This window comes from Danio rerio, chromosome 18, assembly GCF_052040795.2.
Source record: "Danio rerio strain M-AB ecotype USA chromosome 18, GRCz13ab, whole genome shotgun sequence".
Taxonomy (NCBI): domain Eukaryota; kingdom Metazoa; phylum Chordata; class Actinopteri; order Cypriniformes; family Danionidae; genus Danio; species Danio rerio.
The window spans coordinates 45,852,511-45,872,051 of record NC_141038.1 but is presented as its reverse complement, the minus strand read 5'-3'; the positions used below and the strand labels follow the sequence as shown (position 1 = coordinate 45,872,051).

The following is a 19,541-nucleotide window of genomic DNA, read 5'->3' as shown; positions in this document are numbered from 1 at the left end:
GGTTAACATATGAATAATATTACTAAATCCGTGATGACCTGAGGTTAACAAATTAAAATTAATAAATCAGTGATGATGACCTGAGGTTAACACATTAATAATATTAATAAATCAGTGATGACCTGAGGTTAACATGTTAATTATATTAATAAATCAGCGATGACCTGAGGTTAACATGTTAATAATATGAATAAATCAGTGATGACCTGAGGTCAACATGTTAATAATATTAATAAATCAGTGATGATGACCTGAGGTTAACATATTAATATTAATAAATCAATGATGACCTGAGGTTAACATATTAATATTAATTAATCAATCAGTGATGATGACCTGAGGTTAATGTATTATTAATATTAATAAGTCAGTGATGATGACCTGGGGTTAACATATTAATAATATTAATAAATCGGCGACCTGAGGTTAACGTATTAATAAATCATTGATGATGACCTGAGGCTAACATATTAATAATATTAATAAATCCTTGATGATGACCTGAGGTTAACACATTAATAAATCAGTGATGATGACCTGAGGTTAACATATTAATAATATTAATAAATCAGTGATGACCTCAGGTTAACATGTTAACTATATTAATAAATCAGTGATGACCTGAGGTCAACATATTAATAACATAAATAAATCAATGCTGATGACCTGTGGTTAACATAATAATAATATTAATAAATCAATGATGACCTGAGGTTAACATATTAATATTAATTAATCAGTCAGTGATGATTACCTGAGGTTAATGTATTAATAATATCAATAAATCAGTGATGATGACCTGAGGTTAACATATTATTAATATTAATAAATCAGTGATGATGACCTGATATTATCGCATTAATAATACAAATAAATCAGTGATGATGACCTGAGGTTAACATATTAATAATATTAATAAATCAATGATGACATGAGGTTAACATATTAATAATATTAATAAATCAGTGATGATGACCTGAGGTTAACATATTAATAATATTAATAAATCAATGATGACCTGAGGTTAACATATTAATATTAATTAATCAATCAGTGATGATGACCTGAGGTTAATGTATTAATAATATTAATAAGTCAGTGATGATGACCTGGGGTTAACATATTAATAATATTAATAAATCGACGACCTGAGGTTAACGTATTAATAAATCAGTGATGATGACCTGAGGTTAACATATTAATAATATTAATAAATCTGTGATGACCTGAGGTCAAAATATTAATAATATAAATAAATCCGTGATGATGACCTGTGGTTAAAGTATTAATAATAATAATAATAAATCAGTGATGATGACCTGAGGTTAACATATTATTAATATTAATAAATCAGTGATGATGGCCTGAGGTTAACACATTAATATTATTAATAAATCAGTGATGATGACCTGAGGTTAACATGTTAATAATATTAATAAATCAGTGATGATGACCTGTGGTTAACATATTAATAATATCAATAAATCGACAACCTGAGGTTAACATAATAATAATATTAATAAATCAATGATGACCTGAGGTTAACATAATAATAATATTAATAAATCAGTGATGATGACCTGAGGTTAACGTATTAATATTAATTAATCAGTCAGTGATGATGACCTGAGGTTAATGTATTAATAATATTAATAAATCAGTGATGATGACCTGAGATTAACGCATTAATAATATAAATAAATCAGTGATGATGACCTGTGGTTAATGTATTAATAATATTAATAAATCAGTGATGATGACCTGAGTTTAACATATTATTAATATTAATAAATCAGTGATGATGACCTGAGATTAACGCATTAATAATACAAATAAATCAGTGATGATGACCTGAGGTTAACATATTAATAATATTAATAAATCAATGATGACCTGAGGTTAACATATTAATAATATTAATAAATCAGTGATGATGACCTGAGGTTAACATATTAATAATATTAATAAATCAATGATGACCTGAGGTTAACATATTAATATTAATTAATCAATCAGTGATGATGACCTGAGGTTAATGTATTAATAATATTAATAAGTCAGTAATGATGACCTGGGGTTAACATATTAATAATATTAATAAATCGACGACCTGAGGTTAACGTATTAATAAATCAGTGATGATGACCTGAGGTTAACATATTAATAATATTAATAAATCTGTGATGACCTGAGGTCAACATATTAATAATATAAATAAATCAGTGATGATGATGTATTAATAATATTAATAAATCAGTGATGATGACCTGTGGTTAAAGTATTAATAATAATAATAATAATAATAATAATAAATCAGTGATGATGACCTGAGGTTAACATATTATTAATATTAATAAATCAGTGATGATGACCTGAGGTTAACACATTAATATTATTAATAAATCAGTGATGATGACCTGAGGTTAACATGTTAATAATATTAATAAATCAGTGATGATGACCTGTGGTTAACATATTAATATTAATTAATCAGTCAGTGATGATGACCTGAGGTTAATGTATTAATAATATTAATAAATCAGTGATGATGACCTGAGGTTAACATATTAATGATATTAATAAATCAGTGATAATGACCTGAGATTAACGCATTAATAATATAAATAAATCAGTGATGATGACCTGTGGTTAATGTATTAATAATATTAATAAATCAGTGATGATGACCTGAGGTTAACATATTATTAATATTAATAAATCAGTGATGATGACCTGAGATTAACGCATTATTAATATAAATAAATCAGTGATGATGACCTGTGGTTAACGTATTAATAATATTAATAAATCAGTGATGATGACCTGAGGTTAACATATTAATAATATTAATAAATCAGTGATGATGACCTGAGGTTAACATATTAATAATATTAATAAATCAATGATGACCTGAGGTTAACATATTAATATTAATTAATCAATCAGTGATGATGACCTGAGGTTAATGTATTAATAATATTAATAAGTCAGTGATGATGACCTGGGGTTAACATATTAATAAATCGACGACCTGAGGTTAACGTATAAATAAATCAGTGATGATGACCTGAGGTTAACATATTAATAATATTAATAAATCTGTGATGATGACCTGAGGTTAACAATTTATAATTAATAAATCAGTGATGATGACCTGAGGTTAACACATTAATAATATTAATAAATCAGTGATGATGACCTGAGGTTAACATATTAATGATATTAATAAATCAGCGATGATAACCTGGGGTTAACAAATTACTAATAATAATAAATCAGTGATGATGACCTGAGGTTAACATATTAATATTAATTATTCAATCAGTGATGATGACCTGTAACGTATTAGTAATATTAATAAATCAGTGATGATGATGTATTAATAATATTAATAAATCAGTGATGATGACCTGTGTTTAAAGTATGAATAATAATAATAATAAATCAGTGATGATGACCTGAGGTTAACATATTATTAATATTAATAAATCAGTGATGATGACATGAGAATAACACATTAATAATATTAATAAATCAGTGATGATGACCTGTGGTTAACGTATTAATAATATTAATAAATCAGTGATGATGACCTGAGGTTAACATATTAATAATATTAATAAATCAGTGTTTATGACCTGAGGTTAACATATTAATAATATTAATAAATCAGTGATGATGACCTGAAGTTAACATATTATTATTAATAAATCAGTGATGATGACCTGTAACGAATTAATAAATCAGTGATGATGACCTGAGATTAACGTATTAATAATATTAATAAATCAGTGATGATGGCCTGAGATTAACATATATATATATATATATATATATATATATATATATATATATATATATATATATATATATATATATATATATATATATAAAATAAGCGATCATGACCTGAGGTCAACATAATTAACAGAATAATTAAATTATATCACTAACGTTAGTTGAATTTTGCAGCGATTCACAGTAGATAAGTTAACACCTCAAATAACGTTACTGTACTAACGTTACTGTCTTGTGTTTAAACTAGTGCTGTTTTGGTCCACATTTCTGGCGTGTCTTTAAATGAAATTGACATAATACATACTAAAAACCAAATTATTAGGAAAAAAAAGGTCGCTAAATTAGCAAGAGGGCAAGTTTAGTCGCGTTTAATAACGTTTGCTAGATTTAAATATTCAACAAAATACTCTTAGCTTGTTTTAATTAATACCAGAAAGTAAGTAACAGTAACGTTAGAGCAGCACGCTAATCTAACGTTAGATAGGGACGGCTAATTAGGCTAACTTAATGCAAACAAAAGTTAAACGTTGCTCGTTCACTTCGCTGGAAAAAAGAGACAAATCCATAAACACATATGAATTTTACAATCATTACTCCTTCTGTAAACTTATAGAAGAAAACCGGTGATCTCACCTCTTCACTTGTCCTCTTCACCTGTCCTCTTCACTGATGAAAATGGCAGTTGCCTGTGTGTGGGTGGGTGTGTTTTCTTTTTTGAATTTGCGTTTTTTGGCGGACTCTGCAGGAGGCTCATAATGATGACGTAATAACGTTTGATTGGCTGATAGAGATGTTGTCCCTGGGTCATCATAAAATATGTTGGTCTCAGGACAACTAGCACTTGGCAAAATCAGGACGAGCCACACAGACCACAGGTTGAGCGCCCCCTGCTGGCCTCTCAAACACCACTTCCAACAGCAACCAACCATGTGGTCTCCAATCCAGGTACTGACCAGGCTTAGCCCTGCTTAGCTACGGTAAATAACCAGTCTTGGGCTGCAGGATGATATGGCTGTGGCTTAAAAATAATAATAATAATAATAATAATAATAATAATAATAATAATAATAATAATAATAATAATAATAATAATAATAATAATAATAAAAGTTTAAATAAGTGATAGGACATATTTTATTTATTTGATTTATGATTATTTATTAAATTTATAACTCAACTAATATTTTATCAAATTTTATTTAAAACAATAATAATAGTTTTTTTTAATGACTTTAGGTCTACAGCAAAGTTACATTGTTTCAATGGTAAAATTGATTTTGTGGTGGTTCTAGTTTTACAATGTAATCAAGCATACAAGTTTGGGCATAATCACTCAGTAATCTGTCAATCATTGTAAATCCTACAAGTGTCTACATTCAGTCTTTTCTCCAGCACTTGTTCGGAAATGGAGACCTGGCCACAAGAGCAGACATAAACAGGAAGTTAAACTGAGTGTGTAAAAGGCTGTCCTGGGCCACAAAAGCCTCATTCTTCATTCTGGTAAATGTAACGTAACTGTCTGTTTGGCCATTACGGTTATTGATGACTTTGATGGGGGTCATTATACATGCTGTGGGCGGCATCTGCTCTTCATGTGCTCTTGAGAGTGGCACTGGGCTGTAAAGGACTCTCTAGAGGACACCAGAACTGAGTCAAGACTAGACTTCGGCACGTACAGCCCACAAGCATCAGGCCGATTGATGCCAGTATGCATAATTTAAACCCAAATAGTGTGTCTGTGATCTTCTGGAGAAAGACTGGGGATTACCACAGTAGCTGATGGTAAACGTTTTGTCTCGTCTGTCTTTAATGGATGGCGTAGTTTTATTAAAGGTAATAATAAACTGTAAAAATATTTATATCTGTAGGATTTACTGTAAAAACCTTGAATTTTGAAACATAAAATATGGTAGGCAGGGAAAATTCGAAGATTTCGAAGATTCGAAAATTTTTACAGTTTCCTCCCATTGAAATCAGACATTTTTACAGTGTGGTTAACTAAATCTAACATGAAAGCTACTACCAATAAAATTAATAATAATAATAATAAAATAATAATAATAATAATAATAATAATAATAAGCTTATATATGTTATATGATGCACATATTGTTTATTTGTTTTTTTATGTAAAATTGCCAACTCAAAATTAATAATTTAACACAAAATAAAAATAATAATATTAATTATTATATATTTTAAATTAATATAATAGGTCTACATAAATAACAGAAATTTACAGAAATTACAAAAAATTACCAGAAATTAAAATTTAATAAAATTTCTGTAATTTAATATCCGTTATTTTATGGTAAATTTCTGTAATTTAACTGCTGTTATTTTACTTTTTTTAACGTTTAAACCATATGGATGGATGATAACAGCCTTCTGAGCCTAATAGGTGAAGAAGGCCCCTACTGGTCCATATTTCACAGCTGATAAACACTGATAACACCCATTCAATCAAGTGATAACATTCGAAGTGGGTGCCCAAATACATAGGACACGATTAAACAGATTTCAAACAGGGGTGACACAGGTGGAACTCATGATCATTAACAAATACAGCAGGAAACAGAACAAAGGGGTCAAATAACAAACACACGCACATGGAACGCGGCACATCATATGACACAACACAGACACACCAGGGGCCTGTTTCAGAAAGGAGGTTAACTGAAAACTCAGAGTATTTTAACCCTGAAATGAGAGAAACTCTGGGTTTTCCGTTTCAAAATGGCAGGTTTGTTAAACTCGAGAAATCAGGGTAAGTCAAGCCTGTTTCTGAAAGAAAGGTAACTTTAACTCAGAGTCAGTTACTGTGGTAACTTACTCTGTGAATCTAACCTGGTCCGGAGCAGGTTTTATTCTCTAAACTCTGAGTTTCTGTCGGTCTCCTCCCCTTTTTTAAAGACGAAGCGGTATTTTTTGCCTTAGCTTTAGTCGTTCATTACCTTCATTTCAGTCACACAAAGAACAATGGCCTGTCCTTTTTTGGAAGATCCCGTAGATGAGGAGGCTGTATTAATTCGAAGAGAATTACATTTACGTCGAGCAAGGGTTTTGAGACCCAGAGTGGATTTTTTGTCTTTTCCACATACATTTTTGTTTGAGCGGTACCGTTTTTCGTTGCAATCAATTACATATATCCATAATCTAATCCGTCCTTACATCACTAACGTCACCCATCGTGGCCGTGCTCTTACATCCGAGCAGATACTATGTGCAGCTTTACGTTTCTTTGCTAATGGAAGCTTTCTGTACAATATCGGGGATGCGGAGCATATTAGTAAGGCTACTGTATGCAGAGCTGTACGGAAAGTGTGCCTTGCTCTGAAACGCTTTCTGCACATTTTTGTAGTGTTTCCTGGCCACAAACCCCTGGGAGTCATCAAGGAGGAATTTTACAGAATTGCTGGTTTGTAGCATTCAAGCTGGTTGAAATGTATTTAATATGAAATATATATATATATATATATATATATATATATATATATATATATATATATATATATATATATATATATATATTTTATATATATATATATATATGTATATATATATTAAATATATGGATATATATATATATATATATATATATATATATATATATATATTTATTTTTATATATATATATATATATATATATATATATATTTATATATATATATTTATTTATTTTATATATATATATATATATATATATTTATTTATTTTATATATATATATATATATATTTATTTATTTTATATATATATATATATATATTTATTTATTTTATATATATATATATATATATATATATATATATATATATATATATATATATATATATATATATATATATATATATATATATATATATATATATTTATTAGAATTAGTTAATAACATTTTGCTGTGACCTCTGAAAGTATTGTAATATTTAAAATTACCTTTAGGATTCCCCAATGTGGTTGGATGCATTGACGGCTCACATATACCTATCATTGCACCAACTGAAAATGAGTCAGACTATGTTAACAGGAAGTCAATCCACAGTATTAATGTGCAGGTACGTTGAGTTATGCAGTTTAAATTGTTTAAACAACACATAGCAATACTATATCTCATATCTTATTCTTTCCACTGTGAAGATTATATGTGATGCTGCACATATTATCACTAATGTTGAAGCCAAGTGGCCTGGCTCTGTTCATGACTCACGGATATATCGTGAGTGTACCCTAAGCAACAGACTGCAAAGTGGTAAGTTAATGTATGAACTACACACTTGGGCATTTTAATGCAGCACTAAACCAATGTGTCTTTTTTTTTTTTTACAGGGGAGATTGATGGCTTTCTGCTGGGGGATAGGGGTTACCCATGCCAGCCTACACTGCTAACCCCTTACCCAGAACCTGAGCAAGGGCCACAGCAGCGCTTCAATGTGGCACACTGCAAAACTAGAGGCAGGGTGGAAATGACTATAGGCCTGTTGAAAGCACGTTTCCAGTGCCTACGTCACCTCAGGGTCACCCCTGAGAGGGCCTGCGACATTATTGTGGCATGTGTAGTTCTCCATAATATTGCCATTTTTAGAGGGGAACCACATCCTGCCCTACACATACAAGCTCCAGAGGAAGACCCCATCCACCCTGCAGATTTCCAGGATGGAAGGGTGGTCCGAGACCTTATATGTCACAATTCATTCTCTGATTAAATCAGCCACCACAAAAATAAAAAATAAAGAAATAAATCAACAAGTCACAACAATTTATTTAGTCTTCTTTATTTCCTACAAATTAAAAAGCAACTGTTAAATTTCTGTATTCTTTTCAAACTTTTTCATAATCCACTAAAAAACAATATACACCTTACCTGTAGCTTGTGTTTCAGGATCTCGATTTCCAAATCGCTCTTTAGGATCTGCCGATCCAAGTATATAATTTCTTTATTCGTTTTTTCAATTTGTTTAAGCAGATGCAGCCTATATAACTGCTTTACTGGTAACTGAAAACACAGTAGTTTAGGGTTACGTTATGTTGTACATGACTTCCATTGAATTAAGCTCTGGCATTTACTGTACATCACTGAACTGTGTTCATGTGTGCAGAAGAAGTAGATGGACCCTCCTCCTCCACCTCCTCTTCCTGTTGTTCCTCACTCTGGAAGGTGGTGATGGGGAAGACAAGAATATGTTTATACTTAGAGATACTTACATAGCTTACTGAACACAAAAATGTAAGGAGTTGATTGTACAGATTGTTTGATGCCTACAGACATAAAATTACCTCTATAGGCCTCTCTGTATGAGCAGAAATGGTGTCATCATCCACTTCATCCTGAGCAAATGAGCATTTGGTTGAGCACACTTTATACTATTACTTAGCCTACTCAATACACAAGAAATTAGGATACTTACAACTGCCTGGGGATTTGTTAAGAAAGTAGGCTCCAAAAGGCAGATATTGCCATCACAATCTATTGAGACCAATGCAAAAATGAAAGTAAATTAATTAATTTATATATATATATATATATATATATATATATATATATATATATATATATATATATTTATATATATATATATATATATATATATATATATATATATATATATATATATATATATATATATATATATATATATATATATATATATATATATATATATATTTATATCTGTGTGTGTGTGTGTGTAGCCCTCTTACATTGTATGTAGGCACTTGTGTCCTGGGGAGTAACAGGCTCTGAAGAACACCCTGTTGGTATTCCCTCAGCCACTGGCCTTCCAGTGTTCTGACTCAGGGCCATCTCCTCAGCATTAGTAAGGGGTTGTGGTGCAGGGCCTCCTCCTGTCTTGCGAGCCTCTGCCTTCTTTCTGTTGGCTAAAGAGACGTCCAATAAAAAATAAAAATAAAAAAAGCACTGCATAAATACCATTACACATTTATTGGCATTTACATGATAAATTTCATTTTTTTAAAAAAAATTATGACATTATCAAACCTTACCTGATTGAATTATGTTTTTATATTTCATTTTCAGCTGCTGCCATGTTCTTTTAATGCCTGCAGGATTGCACCTACATGAAAATTACAATTAGATTTAATACCATAGTTTTAATTTTTACCTTTCATATTATAGCAAAAATAAAAATACAAAAATTATAATATATAATTAGCTTAAATAAACTGACCTTTGACAGGGACATGTGCTGTAACTACATTAATGAGATTATTACTTGTTCTAAAAACTATTTTTTAATACTGCTTACATTCTAAATGTCATATCAACCTTTATCTCTCGATTCATAAAAAAAGACAGACACACACTTTTAAATGTCAATTTTAAAAAGTTTATCTTAAACTGGTCAACGCATGTAAAAGTCGGAACATTAAATAAAAAAATTGTACTGAACAGTGAGTTAAAGTTATAGGCTTATGCATTTTTGTTTTGTAAAAAATTGTTGTAGAAACTATGCAGTAGCCTATTTAATGTAATGTAATGCAATAACACCTGCTTCAAATAAATAGCTGCAAAATTACCTTCGTTTTCAAATAAAACTTCAATGTACTTAAAATGCTAAAATAATCAAATACTTTAAATATTTTAAATGTAAACTTACGCATTAACTTGAGCAGCTATGTTTTCCCACGCTAACTGTCTCTGTTTCGCCGATGCAGTGGTGTTGCTTTTTTTTTTAAATATATGCTCATATTTGCCATAGGCTTGCATGAGCACATCAAGTTCCACTGGAGAAAAAAATGCTGATCTCTTTTTTTCAGATTTTTCCATGGTGACTCGTAATATCTGCGCTCCATAGATAATGCCTTTTTATAGTCACAGTGTGCGCGCTTAACTCTGAGTTGGTCTACTCAAAGTTGATTGACCCAACTCAGATCAGCTGTTCTGAAACCGAAAACTCTGAGTTTTTAATCTCTCGGTAAATCAACTCAGAGTTCAAGTTTAAACTCCGAGTTGTTTAAACCTCCTTACAGAAACAGGCCCCAGACATGTGACAGCTAATAATATTGACCTTATTTATATATTTAAAATAAATAAGCCAAAATAAAATAAAATAAATAATACTTTCTCCAGAAGAAAAACACATTATAGGAAATACCGTAAAAGTAAACATTCCTTGTTCTGTTAAACATCATTGAACAGAAAAAAATAAAATAAAATCACAGGAAGGCTAATAATTATGAATTCTACTGTTATTTTGCCGCACACACCACTAACCACAAATGTACATTTTCTTACTGTTGTAGTTTTCTCTCTTCTTTTTTTGACAGATGCACTCGCTCAGACTTCCTCTGTGCAGGTGGTAGTCTTTACCATTGATTCCTAACATGCAGCTGTGTGGATCTGATTGATTGATTGGTGAGACGCTCCACAGCAGCTGATTTACAGAGTCTGTATACGCCTCAAAACACGAGCTGCTTGCCAATCAGTTCATGTTTGAATCTGGATGAGCTGCTGTAAGTGAGGGATCATTTCCAGTCAGCCACAAAGTTTGTATGAGTCTTAATACACTAAAAACAAACAACAACAAAAAAGGCTGGGTTATACATATGGTTTGGGAGAAACCAAACTTTTTTGATCATTCTGATTATGTACCCCTATATACATTTCTGTAGTGCGGCAAATACGTCCCAGGAGCTGCGTTTTTTTTTTGCAGTTTTTGTTTTTGCGAATCCACCAGAAGCCACTAAGTATGCTTTATTAGATCTTAAATTTTTCTCACGAGTGCCATTCGCACCTGCTGTTCTGACGTAAATTCACCAAAGGCTGCTGACTTACTGACTTACCAACCAACCGGTCCCTCCATACTTCCCTTCCCCTAAACCCAACCAATAGTGTTTTTAAAAGCACATATTGACCCACCCACCCCCTTCTATAAACCCAACTCCACAGTTTCAAAAAGCAATCTAAAAAATGGAAAAGCCCCCTGATTTTTTTTAACCACATTTTCAGATTTTACCAAATCTCAACCTGTTATTCACTTGTTTGTTTTTATTTTTAATTTTTTGTTTTTGTGTTACCAGCTTTCTGGAACCATTCTTTACTGCACTTGTAACGGAGACCAGCTAGTGTGTGCTGTGTCGGTTAACCTCACTCCTCTGACCTCTAGAGGTGCTCTAGCGTCTTTAGCCTCCTTGTTAGAGCGACCGACTCCCATGCGGAAGCTTGGAGCGGGTTGGGCGGTGTAGGAGCAGCGGGTTTAAACACTTAAACCCCATTGTCATAGTCAACTCTGCTCTGCATATCAAGTTCAACAACATACATATCGAGCTACCGGGCAAAGTGGTAACAGCGGAAAAGCCATCCATACAGATGTAATCAGTCAGCTGGTAAGCAAGAAAAGGAACGGCGTCATACTGCCTCATAGCGTTCGCTTTATAGACGAAATGCAGCCATACATAGCTCTGGCTACAAAATTCACAATCTCCATAACTGTATATAGGAGAAGCACATCTGTTTTTAAATGTAATTTACTGTTTTAGGTGCTATTTACACTAGCATTCATACCAGCAATTCTAAAATAGAACAGGGTCTTGAGCATATTCCAACGTTATCTCATGCCAATTTGTAGTTTTTTTTATTAGTGGCTAATTCATAAATCATAGTGGAATGCATTTGTAAGATATTATTTGTACATTTTAGTATGATTTGCTGACCCCCCAATGATGGTTGTATTTAGAGGCAGGTTTTGGTGCCATGCCTCCTTTTATTGTACATGTTCATATGACTGAACCTGTTTGATTTTGTAGCCACTAAACTGACCCAGGTTCCTTCTGATTATGTACCCCTGTAAACATTGCTGAATAGCACTAGTTGCGTCCCAAGAAGTACTTTTTCTGCTGTTTTGGTTTTCGCGAACCCACCGGAGGTCACTGTGTATGCTTTTTGAGATCTCAAATTTCCCTTACAAGTACCATTCGCGCTTGCTGTTCTTGCATAAATCCACCAGAGGCTGCTGTCGACTGACTGCCAAACTGACTGACTGACCAATAGACTCTCCCACCCTCCTCTTTCCCTAAACCCAACCAATAGTGTTTTTAAAAGTACCGATTAACCCCCCCCCCCCACCCCCCCATCTAAACCCAACCAATAGTTTTAAAAAGAAATCCAGAAAAAGAAAAGCCCTCTCCTAATTTTTACTACAGTATTTACTTGTTTATTTAACTTTTTTTTGCGTCTGTTTTTGTCTTACCCGCTTTCTAGAACCGTTCTTCTCCAGACTCGAACCATGCCATGGTCAACTCCTCTCCTGTCTGCTGATGTTCATGAAAAACTGCTAAAATAAAGAAATGCACAGATACATGGTTTATAACAAGTACTATTATATATATATATATATATATATATATATATATATATATATATATATATATATATATATATATATATATATATATATGGTTTTTGAATATAAAAACCAAGCCCCTTGAGGATGCACCAGCATATTGTGGTTTGTTGCTTTATAAAGCATTTCATTTATATTAAAAACCTTAACTCACTCTGCGCATAATAAAGTTTTATGTTTAAGACTAACAGATGTTCGCTCTATGGCAGGAATTGCTTTAATGACAAATGCTGTGTAACAACACACAGGGTTGTATGTAAAATAAATGGGATTTCACTCTGTATGCCGCGCAGCTTTCTGTCACACTCCAATACAGCTGAGGATTCATGTAAACTGTCCTTTCAAATGTGCTGCAATTCAAATCCTTTCCACAATATAAAGACCTTGGATGTTTGAAACCTTGACTCTTGAATCAAAGCACAGCCTTGAGCTATACTCTGATGGCCAGATACATTTGCTACAAATCTCCATGGGGTTTTATTTTCTTTTACTGCAGTACCTTATTCTCTTGTGTATAGCATGGATTTTTTGTATGCATAGTTGACAAATAGACAGTAAAAATTATTATTTTTTTATTTTTATTTTTTTATGAAAAAAATCATTTTTATATAGTTTGATTGTATTTTTAAAATATACTGTTGAGAAAAAAAATAACTAGCCCTCATTTGCAATATGTATTATTTTCAAATCTTTCTCAAGTGGTTTAATTAAGCAAGGAAATTATCACAATTTAAACACATTTGCAATTATTTATACATTATTTATAAAAAAAAAAAAAATATATATATATATATATATATATATATATATATATATATATATATATATATATATATATATATATATATATATACACAGTTAAATTCAGAATTATTAGCCCCTTTTTTAAAAGATTTTTTCACCACATTTCTAAACATGATAGTTTAAAAAACTCATTTCTAATGACTGAATTATTTTATCTTTGCCATATTGAAAGTAAATAATATTTTACTAGATATTTTTCAAGACACTTCTATACAGCTTAAAGTGATATTTAAATGCTTTACTAGGTTAATTATTTTAAGGCAAGTTAGGGTAATTAAGTTATAGTATGAGGATGGTTTGTTCTGTAGACTATCGAAAAAAATAAATAGCTTAAAAAGGCTAATATTTTTGTCCCCAAAACGTTTTTTAAAAGAAAACTGCTTTTATTCTAGCTGAAATAAAACAAGTATGACTTTCTCCAGAAGAAAAGAAATATCATCAGACATACTGAAAAAAACCTTACTCCTTTAACATTTTTACATAAATATATATGCATTATATATATATATATATATATATATATATATATATATATATATATATATATATATATATATATATATATATATATATATATATATATATCATATATGCATTTCCTGTAGTAAAAATGCATTAATAACTCTTGTTAATAACAAAAATTGAAAAATGTGCGTAATATATTTGTATGTAATTTGATAATTATGTACCCTCTCCTGTGTTTTTTTTCTTTCTTCTCCTTTAATTTTTTTTTCTCACTTATTTAATTCTTGTTAAGAAATGTAAAGTGATTTATTGTATAAGAAAACTGTAAATGCTGGTTCTTGTTAATAAAAAAAAGTTATATAAATGTAAAAACTAATATGCCACTGCAAATACATTTAAAGCTCAGAAGATATGTTGCATAATCTTAAACAGATATTCACTAGCTTGATTATTCATGCACAGTGTTTCTCTGCCGTCTGTGTTCAAAATACAATATTTTTTTGTGGATGTATAATTTCCCTTTGTATCATCTATGGTCCCATCAGGCTTTCATGTGCATACCTTATCTCTATAAATTCTTATGGATTACTTCAATATTTCCAGTGCATGGCCAATGCGATTCCAGTCCTCTGGGATGGATGAATTATTGCCTGTTTCTACCTCAGGTTTCTTTCCTGTCAGATGAAAACGAAACAATGGTTTGAAATGTAATTTGCATGCTGTCATGAAAGTCTCTTGTGTTTAGCTGGAGTTTGATTTCTATTTCAAATATGCACCAAATAATTAAAAATATATATTAAACAAATCATTTATGGCTTTAATGTTCCTATTGTGGGGTGGTGCAGCGGGTAGTGCAGTCACCTCACATCAAGAAGTTCCCTGGATTGAGCCTCGGCTGGGTCAGTTGGCATTTCTCTGTGGAGTTTGTATATTTTCCCCTTGTTTGCTTGGGTTTCTTTAGGGTGCTCTGGTTTCCCTCATAAGTCCAAAGACATGTGGTGTAGGTGATTTGGGTAAGCTAAATTGTCTGTAGTGTATGCGTGTAAACAAATGTGTTTGGGTGTTTCCCACTGATGGGTTGCAACTGGAAGGGCATCAGCTGTGTTAAACATATGCTGGATAAGTTGGCTGTTCATTCTGCTGTGGCGACCCCTGATTAATAAGGGGACTAAGCTGAAAAGAAAATTAATGGATGTTTCCATTGTGTGCGGCAAGGTGGCTTAGTGGATAGCACTGTCGCCTCACAGCAAGAAGGTCGATGGTTCAAGTCCCAGCTGGGCCAGTTGGTAATCAATAATTGGGTTGTTTCAGCTCATTTTAAATAAGTAGTTTGAACAAACATAATTTTTGTGTGTATTTACACTGTAAAAATGCTGGATTCCACACAATTGATTTGTGTTGGAACAAAATTAAGTAATTAAGTTATTTTTTACAAATTTAAATGGGCTGAACATAAAACAATTAAGTTATGCAAAAAAAAAAAAAAAAAAAAAAACTTGTTCCAGCTCATTTTAAATAAGTAGACTAATCAAACAGCAAAAGCAATTGTGCGTAATTCTGTATCTTGTTTTTGAAATCTTGAGGTATGAAACATTACCTGTTTGAATTATTTTGTCATTTATCTACACACTGTTTATAGGCCACAACACACAATATGTTAACCAAAGTTGAAAAACAAAACAAAAAAACAAACAAACAAATCGATAAATACAAATTCGCTCTCAGGAAAACTGGTGAATAAAGTTGTGGTCACTGTACTTTTTGCCCCATATACTTCTAATAATATGCATTTAAATGTGACAAATCGAAAATGCAAGTTTCGCAGTTTGTTGTGTTAAAAAGTTCAAGCTTGGTGAACTCTGACCTGCAAAATCATATCAAGTGAAGTAGAAGATCAAAACATGACCTTGAAAAAACTTTTTTTTTATATATATATCTAATCATCTTGTTTAATCTTGCTTCTTGTTGCTGTGCCATATGACAGAACTTTGCATACTCAAACTCTAGTGTGACCACGACATATAAAGCAGAAACTACAACTACAGACAACCACAGACTGAAACTCAAGAGATCTTATATAGGTGGCGACAATCACGCTAATCAAACAGATGAGATAACAAGGGAAGGAGAGAATGGCTGTGTCCGAAATTGCCTACTACTCAGTAGGTGCTGCATTTGAATTTAAATGTAGTACTCGGCTGTAAAAAAAAGTATGTTATATACAGTATGAATGGAAGTCATATGAATGGAACTTAGGCTTACTACATACGCAATTTAGTCATCATTACATGACCTACTCGCGAAAGTTGCATCGCTTAACTCCCATTCAATTCACTTGCAGTGCATAATAGGATAGCGTTCATCCTTCCAAATCTAATTGGAAGAAGTAATCCGGGTTCTTCTCACATACTGTCATCTGGTTACTTCCAACGCAATCCTTCAGCAATTCGTAACTTTTTGATTTAGTCGCTTTTTCATATTTATTCATACAATCTAATTCATACGATTTAGTACGATTTTCTTATGACCCAATGACGGTTGGGGTTAGGGGTGGGGTGGGGTTGGGTGCTGTTGTGTAAGTTGAATATTAGACCACTCACAGGCTGGCTTTAACAACGTATGTTTTTTTTTTTATATCAAATTAACTCAGAACATAGCGCTCTCTTACAGCATCGCATGCGTTCCCTTGTTTTCTATTCTCTCTATCATTTCCTTGAGGAACTTGACTGACACTCATTCTAGCCAATAGGAACATGAAATGTCCTGCTTATATGACATCATTGGCTTAGAGTTAAACACAAACATTACAGGTGCCACGCCTCCTTTTTAAAATCGCACATTTTCGTACGACTGAACTTGTACGAATTAGCCACTAAACTGATACTTACGTTTCCTTGTGAGTTCAGGCTGGTACTTCTCACATATTTTTTTTTTTACTCTGACATACCACTTGGCTAGCATATTGTTTTTAGCATACTATATAGTATTGAAGTATGTGATTTTGAACGCAGATAATGACTCACCAGGGCAACTAACACAGGTAACCATTACAATTAACATGAGTGTTGTACAAGAGGTAACAACAGCAAGAAGTAACAGACTCACATACCAAAACAGGGTCAAACACATGTACAAAAACAGGGCTGGGACTGTAACAATAATATTAAATAAATTAAGCTATAAAAATAAACTATAAATTTGGTATAACAATCCTACAGTGAATGATTACATTAATAGATATAACAATATTAATCTTTTCTGTATATGATGTGCCAAATATCTTTTTGGATGATGTTATGCAATGCAGCTCAGAAAATAAATATATTTTTAAACAAAGCATCAGGCATTTTGTTTTGTTTTTTGTTTTTCCCTAAAGAGAAAGGGATTATAGTGTAAAAAGCTTTTTACAACACCTTGTGCTTGACCTTTGCTTTTTTAAGAGGTAGAAAGCTGTGTACAAATAATCAGGAAGTGACAGGGAAGGATTATATGTGAAATGCCATCACTATAATGTCCTCATACAGTAGCTTCCCTCTGAGTGCTAATGGCTTCTTATTGACTTGTTGTCCGTGTGGAGTAGCACACATCTCCAGCGGCCACACTGCTGAAATAATGCTGCATCTCAAAGTCCCACAGCAAAGAAATAACCTGTAAGCTTCAGTACAAAATGTGATGAAACTGACACCTCAGCCTTTAACATTAGATAGAATCGTTGGTAGATTAACTTATATATATATATATATATATATATATATATATATATATATATATATATATATATATATATATATATATAGCTATGTTTAACTGCAAAGACCAACACAATCTCACGGCAATTCGTAACTTTTTCATTTAATGGCTAATTCGTATGAATTCGTACGATCTAATTCGTACAATTTAGTACGATTTGCTTATCCCCCAATGACGGTTGGGGTTAGGGGTGGGGTCAGGTGCCACGCCTCCTTTTTAAAATCGTACTATTTCGTACGACTGAACTCGTACGAATTTGTACGAATTAGCCACTAAACTGGCAAAACGTAAAATACTTACGTTTTCTCGTGAGATCAGGCTGCAAAGACTTAAAAATGACTTTGCATTGTTCTGTGCTTCCAAGATGCAATTTATTTCATTCCGATTGTGCCCGGAAGAGGTGGGAAAAAAAGTGTGTGTAACATGAGTTAAAGGCAGCAGAGCAAGTCTAGATGTTAGCTTAATTTAAAGTGGTCCAATCCTCAGCTGGAATAGATTGTGTTCACCCTTCCCAACAACCTGATATTAGAAACCAATGTACTTCATTACAATGAGGCACAATGTGATTATTTTCATTGGTTTTACAATATGGATTAAAAAAGAACTCAGTTACAAGACAGGGGGAATCTCACAGTGAAATTGTCTAAGCATAGTCTCCAGATATTGAGCAGAATGTGATTGCTGTTGTAAAGTCAACACAGGTGTGTTTATTCATTTAGAAGTCAATAAAATGTAAGGTGGCCGCCTCACAACAAGAAGGTCACTGGTTTCAGTCCCAGCTGGGCCAATTGGCATTTCTGTGTGGAGTTTGCATGTTCTCCCTGTGTTCACATGGGTTGTGTCTGGGTGCTATGATTTCCCCCACTATCCAAAGACAGGCACTATAGGTCAACTGAGTAAACCAAATTGGCCTTGGTGTATAAATGTGAAAGTGTATGGGTGTTTCCCAAAACTGGGTTGCACTGGAAGGGCATCCACTGTGGTGACCCCTGATAAATAAGGGGCAAAACTATCCATTTATCTCTTTCACACATTTAACTGTATAAATTAATTACATTTTAACTGAATCTGAATGATGGATAATGTAGATGGATGGTTTTATTATTATTATTATTATTATTATTATTAGTAGTAGTAGTAGTAGTCGTAGTAGTAGTATTAAAACATGAGGAGCAGATTAAACAGCAGTCATGAGTTGTAGGAACTCAACCCATACAGTTCTTCATGGTACACAAACATTGTGAGCACTTTGATGTAGCAATCAAAGGTGTTGATTAATATTGTAAGTCTAAATGTGGAAAATCAAACCTCCTTCACATCCTACATCACATTTTAATATCATTCATAAACCACATTTCATTTTATG

At 32.2% G+C, this 19,541-nt stretch overlaps 3 protein-coding genes across 5 annotated transcripts in view; 1 reads left to right on the top strand and 2 right to left on the bottom strand.

Annotated features, from left to right (window-relative positions):
- The window catches only part of LOC794432 (F-box only protein 40), a 63,630-nt gene extending 52,495 nt beyond the window's left edge, over positions 1–11,135 (bottom strand). For both annotated transcript variants that reach the window (XM_087292697.1, XM_087292698.1), the window contains exon 1: positions 11,050–11,135. The gene's annotated coding sequence lies outside the window, so the exon portion shown is untranslated. The remainder of the gene's footprint in view (positions 1–11,049) is intronic.
- LOC141378774 (uncharacterized) overlaps positions 1–19,541 on the top strand; it is a 110,413-nt gene that overhangs the window by 47,749 nt on the left and 43,123 nt on the right. The gene's annotated exons all lie outside the window — the stretch shown is intronic.
- LOC147839819 (uncharacterized) lies at positions 8,511–10,798 on the bottom strand. 2 transcript variants are annotated; one of them, XM_087293393.1, is made up of 6 exons: positions 9,798–10,798; positions 9,495–9,671; positions 9,203–9,261; positions 9,072–9,122; positions 8,877–8,945; positions 8,511–8,790 (listed from the first exon to the last, which is right to left on the bottom strand). In XM_087293393.1, the coding sequence occupies exons 1-6, from the start codon at positions 9,823–9,825 to the stop codon at positions 8,626–8,628; spliced, it is 549 nt and encodes a 182-aa protein (XP_087149519.1). In that variant the 5' UTR covers positions 9,826–10,798; the 3' UTR covers positions 8,511–8,625. The 2 variants fall into 2 exon arrangements, with proteins under 2 accessions (XP_087149519.1, XP_087149520.1); XM_087293394.2 differs by lacking the exon at positions 8,511–8,790 and having other exon boundaries at positions 8,798–8,945; positions 9,798–10,603.